This window comes from Prunus persica, chromosome G6, assembly GCF_000346465.2.
Source record: "Prunus persica cultivar Lovell chromosome G6, Prunus_persica_NCBIv2, whole genome shotgun sequence".
Lineage (NCBI taxonomy): Eukaryota > Viridiplantae > Streptophyta > Magnoliopsida > Rosales > Rosaceae > Prunus > Prunus persica.
In genome coordinates this window covers 1,227,139-1,237,071 of record NC_034014.1, presented here as the reverse complement: position 1 = coordinate 1,237,071, position 9,933 = coordinate 1,227,139, and the positions used below count along the sequence as shown (strand labels likewise).

The following is a 9,933-nucleotide window of genomic DNA, read 5'->3' as shown; positions in this document are numbered from 1 at the left end:
AAGTTCATAGGATTGCTAGGTGATGGTGAAACCCTAGTGTTTTTATAAATTGATATTCAAAACTCTTTCTCTCAATCGTATTTGGTTTTGTTTAATATTTGTTTTTTAGAATCCACCAAATTTATAATCATCTTTCTTGACTTTTTATTTTAAGTAGTAATTGGAATTTGTTTTTACATAAATTGCTAATTAGTCCTTGAGGAAAACGACCTTGCATGAGCATCTATACTACAATAGCCTTGTATTCTTGCAAGTATTTTATGTGATTTTTAACACTGTTTGCACAAGTACTAAAAATCCTATCATTACCTACTCAGACAATGGAGATAGGTGGCTTGCTTTATTCTAGACAAACAGAAACTAACTTCTCAAGGGGAAGATACCAGTTTTAGATGCTTGGTAATGGTGATGCTGTGCTCAACCCCATAAATGTTCCAGGTAAATATGCTTATGACGCGTATTATATCAGCAGCAGTCGTGACGAAGCAAATGATACAAATTCCTGTTACAAGGTCATCTTTGATCAGTCAGGCTACTTGTACATATTGCGAAGAAGTGGAGAGAGATTTTTTATTACAACACCGGGACAAGCACTCTCACATACGAGGTATTATGTCAGAGCAACTCTCCATTTTGATGGGGTTTTCATCATAAGTTACCAACCGAAGAATTCTACAACCAGTGAAAGCTGGAGTGTCATCCACACTGAACCAGATAATATTTGTGTGAAAATAGCTGGAGAACTCGGAACAGGGCCATGCGGTTATAATAGTGTTTGTACACTTAAAGAAGATAGAAGGCCAAGTTGCAGATGTTAACATATACAGACCATTATCTTGTATATTTATTCAATCATCAGTGTAATAAGGCTTATAGAAATGCAGAGAGATAGGCTAGATGAAAGAGGAGAGAATTTCAGAGAGAGAGAGATTGGAGAAGAAAGCTAGCTAAGATTGTATTAGCTCAACTCCAATATGACATGCATATATTGTGCTCTGACAAAACCGTTAGGAATGGAATATTCCTTATTACATCATTCAATCCTAGCCACTCATTTAACTACCCTATGAGATAAAGACAAGTGGCACAAGACTATTACATTTTTTCTGCTGCATACTTGGACTGTGATCCAAAGCTGCCTTTTAAACTAAGAATAGAAACTTCTTTTGTTCTAATTACATTTCAGAAATCACACTTATAAACCAACACTACCTTCTAAGTGTTGTGCTGAAATGACTCCTAGAGCTTTCCTCAGATATACAAATCGATCTCTTGCCAAAGGCTTGGTGAAAATGTCAGCAAGTTGCTCTTCAGTTTTGCAATATAGTAGATCAATCTCACCATCTTGAAGTGCATCTCGAATGAAATGAAACCTTCGATTGATATGTCTGGTTTTATGATGATGAACTGGATTCTTCGATATAGCAATAGCTGAAGTATTATCACATAGCAATTTAGTTGGTTCTACTTGCTGCTCCCCAAAGTCTGATAATACAAACCTCAGCCAAATAGATTGTGCAGTAGCTTCTGCTGCACTCATATACTCAGCCTCTGCAGTTGAAAGAGCAACACTGCTTTGCTTGATTGAAGCCCAAGAAAACACACTTGATCCCAAATTAAATGCATAGCCAGATGTGCTTCTCATGTCATCCTCACTACCACAGTAACCTATTAACACTGCCCCTTTTCCCTTTTCATACGCAATTCCATAATTCATAGTGCCTTGAATGTATCTCAGCACCCTCTTTGCGTTCCCATGTGCTTCTTGGTTGGATTATGCATGAATCTAGCCAAGAGGCTTGCTGCAAACATGATATCTGGTCTGGTTGCAGTCAAGTAGAGCAAACTCCCCACCATTTGCCTATACAAAGTTTCATCTGCAAGATCACTTCCATCCATCTTTGACAATTTTTCATTCACAGCCAGTGGTGTTGCAACAGGCTTGCAATCCTTGAGTCCAAACTTGTCAAGCAAAGTCTTTGCATACTTCTTCTGGTGTAAGAAGATGCAGGTATCAGTTTGTAGAACTCCAAGGCCAAGGAAGTGATGAAGCAATCCTAGGTCAGTCATCCCATATTGCCTCATCATCTCATTCTTGAATTTAGCCATCATTTCTTTTGAGCTCCCTGTGTAGATAATATCATCTACATATAGTGACACAATGAGAATACCACTTGTAGACATCTTAGTGTACAATGTAGCTTCACTTGGACTCCTATAAAAACCAGTTTTAGTAAAGTAGGAATTTATCTCTTTATACCAAGCTCTTGGAGCTTGTTTCAAGCCATATAAGGCCTTTTTAAGCCTATACACCTTATCTTCACTTCCTTGTATCACAAAACCAGATGGTTGATCCACATACACTTATTCTTTTAGCACTCCATTAAGAAATGCCGACTTTACATCCAACTGAAATAGCCTCCAATTTCTTTGTGCAGCCAAATCCACCAAGGTTCTCACAGTATCAAGTCTTGCCACTAGTGCAAAGGTCTCATTGAAGTCTATTCCAGGCTTCTGAGAATAACCCTTTGCCACCAGTCGTGCCTTGTTCTTCTGCACAGATCCATCCAAGTTCAGTTTTGTCTTATAGACCCATTTAACACCAATAATTGGTTTGTCAGATGGTCTATTCACAAGTTCCCAAGTGTTATTTTTGTTTATCATCAGAATTTCATCTTCCATAGCTTTCTTCCAGGAATCATCCTTTGCTGCTTCTTCAAAACTCTCTGGTTCTATGATGCACATATTGCATTTCTCATAGATTTCTGCAATGCTCTTGTACTTGCGAGGTGTGTGATCAAAATCCTGGGAGCTTGGCATTCTTTCTTGATCACTAGATTCAGTACTAATACCAAATATTTCACCTTCTTCACCTTGTACTTCAGGATTACTGCTGTTTTCTTCTTGTCCTTGCTTACTTGCAGGTATTTCAGCAATTGGAATCTTCACACTTCTTTCTTTCTGTGTATTCCAATCCCAACATGCATCTTCATTGAACACAACATCTCTAGACACAATTATCTTTCCAGTTTCAAGACTATAAAGTCTATACCCCTTTTCACAGCTTCCATAGCCTAAGAAAATACACACCTTGCTTGTCAAATCTAGCTTCTACCTTTGTTGACTTGAAATATGAGCATAGCACAATGAACCAAACACTTTTAGATGCTTAACTCCAGGCTTTCTTCCACTATAAGCTTCAAATGGTGTTCTCTTATTCAAAACTTTGGTTGGACACCTATTCAAAATATACACTGATGTATTAACTGCTTCAGCCCAAAAATCAAGAGGGATCTTCTTCTCTAGTAACAAACACTTTGCCATTTCCACAATAGTTCTGTTCTTTCTCTCTGCTACACCATTTTGCTGTGGTGTATATGGAGTTGTTAGCTGCCTTTCTATGCCTATATCTGCACAGAACCTATCAAATTCCACTGAGGTGTATTCTCCTCCTCAATCACTTCTAAGCTTCTTTAATTTATAGCCACTCTGCAGTTCCACAGTAGCTTTGAATCTCTTGAATACACTCAGTGTCTCACACTTTTGTCTTAAGAAATAAACCCAACACATTCTTGTGTTATCATCTATGAAAGTGAGAAAGTATCAATTTCCAGCTTTTGTAGTTGTTTGCATTGGACCACAGATAACTCTCTGCACTGTTTGCCTAGAATACAACCCTCACATACTTCTGTAACAGCTGTAATTTCTGGCAATCCCACAACCATTTCTTGCTCTTGTAGTAATTTCAGACTACTCAGATTTAGATGCCCCAGTCTTCTATGCCATATTGCAGTAGAGTGACAGACACTTGCCTTGTGTGCAAGATGTATTTCAGCCTGCAATTTCATTGGAAAACTTCGATTTCCTCTCATTTGTATCCTTGCAATCAAATTGGAATAAAAACTGTCATTGTAAATCTCCAAACACAAAGTAATAACCATGCTCTATCATCTGGCCCACACTGAGTAAGTTTTCTTTCAAACCAGGTACAAGCATAACTTCTTTGATGTATTTCTTGCCCATTTTGGTTTCAACCACAAGACTGCCCTTACCAGTGACTTCAACAAGCTGTCCAATTCCCATTTCAACTTTTGCAGTCACATTTCTGTCATGTCAACTAGTAGATCCTCCCTTCCTGTCATATGATTGCTACATCCACTGTCCAAGTATCATACCTCATCACCTCCTTTTATACTAGCATCAGTTTTATTGCTAGCATAAAACATAGTTGGAGTAGCATCTACTTGGTTAGCATAATTGACTTGCTGTGTTGGTTTCTTACTGTAACAATCTTTGGCTATGTGCCCAAATTTGTCACAGTTGAAACACTTTGGTTTGCCCTTGAATCGACACTCTCCAAAGTATAATTTGCCACAGTGCTTGCAAGGATTTTTAGCACCATCATTTGTTTTGTTATCCCACTTCTTGCCTTTTGTTTTCCACTCTTATTTTGTTTAGAATTTTGATCACCAGCTTTAACTGATTTGGCATCCACACTGAGACTAGCAAATGCCTTCTCAGTTTTGTTTTCAGAATGTCTGTCCAGCCTTAATTCAAAACTCTTCAACGAGGCTACTACCTCCTGTACTTCAATTACATTCAGATCTCTCGAATGCTCAATAACTGAGCAGATAGAATCATAGGCAGATGGCAGACTAATGAGCAATTTTTGAACAACCCTTTCCCTAGGCAATTCCTCCCCATAACTTCGCATTTGATTTATCAAATCAAACAGTTTAGTAATGTAAGCAGTTAATGATTCATCATCCTTCATCCTTGTATATTCAAATTCTCTTCTAAGACTTTGCAATTTAACACTTCTTATCTGCTTACCTCCATGATATTCTTGCTGCAGGATATTCCAGGCACCTTTTGATGTCTCCTCATAAGAGATTCGTGGGAATATCTCATATGAAACTACTCCTTGAATCAATCCCAGAGCCTTAGCATCCTTCATGAGTATCATAGCAAACGAGTCTTTTCCAATACCACTTGATTCTTCTTTTTCCTTTTTCTTAGCATCAGATTCATCTGACTTCTTCAGATCTGTACTATCGAATCCCTCTATCACCAAATCCCACAGTCCATGAGATTTGAAGATGGTTTTCATCCGTATACTCCAGAAATCGTAGTTCTCACCATTGAAAACTGGTGCTCTCAATTCACCACCACTTGACCCAGCCATGTTAGACTTAGATCTCCAAAACTCAAACTCAGCTGCAAACTTCGATTCCTCACAGTTCTAAACGCCTAGTGTTATTTGATCAAACCTGGCTCTGAGGCCATGTTAACATATACAGACCATTATCTTGTATATTTATTCAATCATCAGTGTAATAAGGCTTATAGAAATGCAGAGAGATAGGCTAGATGAAAGAGGAGAGAATTTCAGAGAGAGAGAGAGATTGGAGAAGAAGCTAGCTAAGATTGTATTAGCTCAGCTCCAATATGACATGCATATATTGTGCTCTGACAAAACCGTTAGGAATGGAATATTCCTTATTACATCATTCAATCCTAGCCACTCATTTAACTACCCTATGAGATAAAGACAAGTGGCACAAGACTATTACATTTTTTCTGCTGCATACTTGGACTGTGATCCAAAGCTGCCTTTTAAACTAAGAATAGAAACTTCTTTTGTTCTAATTACATTTCGGCAATCACACTTATAAACCAACAGCAGATGCCCAGTGGGGTATTCTTTATTGAATCCAACTGATGAGTACAGCGGTTGCAAGGCAGCTTTCCTGCAGCAAGTATGTGAAGATGGTGGAGGGCAGGGTTCTGAAAGAGATTTGTACTACATGGATGAGCTTACAAATACTGATTGTCCAAGATCAGATTATGAGTTGTTTACATCTTATAATGTTGAAGCGTGCAAAACATCTTGCTTTGAAGATTGTCTATGTGCTGCAGCTGTTTCTAGAGACAACAGATGTTGGAAGAAAAAACTACCACTTTCAAATGGAAGACAGGATAGTGGAGTTAACGGTAAGACTTTCCTTAAATCAAGGAGTAGTGGTACCCTCCAAAGCCCAACTCCTCCATTACCTCCAAAGGCAAAGAATCAGAACACTTTGATCATTGTGGGATCAGCACTCTTGGGTAGTTCTGTGTTTGTCAATTTCATATTGGTTGGTGCAATTTGCTTGGGTTTCTTCTTCTACTACCAGAAGAAGCTCACGGGAACTCACAGGACAAAGCTTCAGCAGGAAGCAATTTGCGCTACTTTACCTACAAAGAGCTCATAGAAGCAACACAAGGGTTCAATGAAGAGCTGAGAAGGCGATCATGTGGCATTGTTTACAAGGGGAAAACTAATCATGCAGGAGGACCAGTACTTGCTGTCAAGGTGTTGGACAGAGTATTTAACGACAAGGAAAAAGAATTCAAAGCTGAAGTTAAGGTCATAGGCCAAACACATCACAGGAATCTTGTCAGACTTCTAGGATATTGTGATGAGGGACTGCACAGGTTGCTGGTATATGAGTACTTGAACAATGGCACTTTGGCCAGCTTCCTTTTTGGGGATGATGTCAAGCCCAGTTGGCAACAAAGAAGCCACATTGCATTGGGGATTGCTGGAGGGCTCGTTTACTTGCATGAAGAATGCAGCACACAGATCATCCATTGTGATATAAAGCCTCAGAATATACTTCTTGATGAATATTACAACGCTCAAATATCCGACTTTGGATTGGCAAAGCTGCTCAATCAAACCCAAGCTTCTAAACAGCAATCAGAGGAACAAAAGGGTATGTTGCATTTGATTGGTTCAAGTCTGCACCAGTCTCTGTGAAGGTTGATGTGTATAGTTTCGGCGTCTTGCTTCTAGAAATTGTTTGTTGCCAGAGAAAAATGTGGATGTGGAAGTTGGCGGTGGAGAGAGGGGAGTTTTAATTGACTGGGCATATCACTTCTATTTGGAAAGCAGATTAGATGCTCTGATTGAAAATGACATGGAGGCCATGCATGATATGAACAAAGTTGATGGTGGCCATTTGGTGCATCCAAGAAAACCCTGCAGTGAGACCTACCAAGAAGAAGGTTATGCTGATGCTTGAAGGAATAGTTCAAGTTTCAGTTCCCCCAAGTCTTTTCCCATTTAGTTCCATTAGCTGAAACAAGAAGAAGAAAAAGAAAAAAAAAATTGTAAAGTCAGGTCTCAAACTTTGAACAGAAACAGATGTTATGATGCTATCAAGCCTTTGTGATAGATGATTTTCTGTGGTGAATGCCACAATGAAAATAATGTCCTACCATATTCTTCATTAATTTCTATATTATCACATCTAACTTTTGATTTTTCGTGATGATATCCCAGTTTGTCAATGAAACACTACTACAAAAAAGCAAAAAGACGACGGTAAATCACCGTCGTGTATTTGGTTTTTCAATGGTCGTGGAATCCACCGTCATCTTTTCCCTCATAAACCACGACGCTAAATAACCGTCGTTGTTAAACTATACAACGTCATCAAAAAATACAAAACGACGTCTTTGTACTGCAAAAAGATCTAAAAAAAGCAATCGAGGATGATAATAGACGACCAATTCTCTAAAACGACCGTCGTTAAAAAGGGAAAATATGACACATATTAAGAGAACAAGGCCGCAAGATAGACATACAACGACGACAATAAAAATACGCCGACGTTAAATATAATTTTCACGACAATAAAAAATATGACGTCTTTAAATACATTAGAAGACGACGTTATTGATACCTACTACGTCGCACATATAAACACAACCGTCGTACAATTAATTTTCCACTTCGATTTTTCGATAAAAGATGACGTGGAAATAGTTGTCAGTGTCATTATTTACGACGTATGTGTTTCTATAGTAGACGTTGAAAAACTAAACAACGTCAGTTACAAATATATGAGAGTCGTATTAAAAAATTTATACATACAACGACGACAACTAAAATACTACGCCGTTAAATACAATTTACACGACAAGAAAAAATATGACGTCTTTAAATACATGAGAATAGTCTGCTAAAGTTCTAGAAAATAGTCGAGGATGAGAATAGACGACCAACTCAAAAAAATCACCGTCGTTAAAAAAGAAAAATGACGTGGAAATAGTTGTCAGTGTCATTATTTACGACGTATACATTTATATAGTCGACGTTGTATTTATATGTATTCATTACTCACGACGCACTTAATAATATAGACGACGTTGAACTTCTAAACAACGTCGGTTCCAAATAAATGAGAGCCGTATTACAGAACATATAGACGGCGTAGATTATGATGGGAGCCGTATTACAAATAACGTCGTTTAATTGTTATTAGACGGCGGTTATAATGAATTTCCGTCGGAATTAATTTCGTTCCTCTTCGTTTATAAAAGAACTTGCGACGTGGAAAATGTATGATGACGTCGTATTTTTTAACGTTCAGATTATATATCTCGTTTTTTAGACGTCGGTATTATGGGATTGGAGTCGTGTTATTTTGAATTACATGGCGGTTCTTTATCCTTCACCGACGTGATATCCTGAATAATTGCTTCACAATAGCGTCGTGGTTCTTCATTGTTACGTTGCTTTAAGACGTCGGTAAATATGCTGAATAACTGATTCACAATAACGTCGTGTTTTATTTGAACGTAGAAAGTGAAGAAATCACATTACAATATATTACAAAATTAATGTCATACACTGCCAATTACATAAGCATCATTCAATCCATATATCTTCACACCCATCTCGAATATTTTGACCGCCTAACTCACCTACCAGTTCATCAAATGTGTCAACATTTGGCATCCCTCTAGTAAATGGCTCACACTCAATTATCACATCACCTAATACTTCATCACCAATAACATCATTATATTCTCTACTAGGCATTGATAACATTACCGACCAACCACGATGCATCGGGTCGTCAACAAAAAATATTTGTTTGACTTGAGAAGCCAAAACAAATTGGTCATTCCTATGTCCAATTTTACTCAAATCTACAAGGGTAAATCCAAGTTCGTCGACTACAAGACCAGAACTATCTATCCAATCACACCTAAAGACTGGGATTGTAAACTTTTGGTAGTCAAGGTCCCAAATTTCTTGAATGACACCATAGAAACCCATATTTGAGAGAATTGGGTTTTTATCCTTGGCACTAGCAACTTGCATGGTATGTGCAAGTAAATAAACTCCACTATTTTGAGTTGTCCGCACATCATCTTGTGCCTTGATATTGAATTTAATACCTTTAATAAGATAGCTCCTATATAATGGCACTGACATGTTTGGACCAGCTGCTAGCCACCTTAAATTTTCTGATACGCCATGATTGTCTTCCTCAAGTTCACTTTGAACCTGCAAATTAATCATATCTTAATTCATCCTAACATATAAATAAGAAGAAAATTAAAAGAGAAATACGTTATTCAACAACATATACCTTGAAGCGTAGCCATTGAATGAAAGTGCTATTGTGCTTATCCTGCAGCCACTTTGTTCTCTTTCTAAATTTTGGATAAGCAGTCTTGATGTGGATCATATGTTGCCTACATGACACGAAAAATTCAAGCATTACGGTCCCAAATATATAAGATAAACATAAGAAATAATTTTAAATGGAAACTTAAAGAATAAAACTCATACGTACTCGATATAAGGTAGGACTTCCTCCGTATTCTCCAAGACATATAGATGTGCTTGATTCAACAGGTCCTGATCAACTACGCTCACTGTGCAACCTGATAATGGCTTTGAAACTCCCATCTTTTGGCTTGAAGGCACTCCAACTGTACTAACATCAGATAAATGCTGAGTACAAACTCTACCGCTTCTTCAGCTATATACCGCTCAGCAATGCAACCTTCGGGACGAGTACGATTCTGAACATACCCCTTCAGCACTTTCATATATCTTTCAAACGGATACATCCACCTAAAATATACTGG

At 37.9% G+C, this 9,933-nt stretch overlaps 2 protein-coding genes across 2 annotated transcripts; one reads left to right on the top strand and one right to left on the bottom strand.

Annotated features, from left to right (window-relative positions):
• LOC109950010 (uncharacterized mitochondrial protein AtMg00810-like) lies at positions 1,735-2,184 on the bottom strand. Its single transcript, XM_020567429.1, has one exon. It carries the CDS (start codon positions 2,182-2,184, stop codon positions 1,735-1,737), a length of 450 nt encoding a protein of 149 aa, XP_020423018.1.
• On the top strand, positions 5,808-7,067 carry LOC109950008 (G-type lectin S-receptor-like serine/threonine-protein kinase RLK1). Its single transcript, XM_020567404.1, is given in 4 exon segments — positions 5,808-6,126; positions 6,345-6,731; positions 6,734-6,812; positions 6,938-7,067. Coding segments are annotated over 4 exon segments (915 nt in total).

Excerpts from the sequence above, each read along its gene's own strand:
- LOC109950010 (XM_020567429.1), bottom strand. The coding sequence starts at position 2,184 with ATGTCTACAAGTGGTATTCTCATTGTGTCACTATATGTAGATGATATT.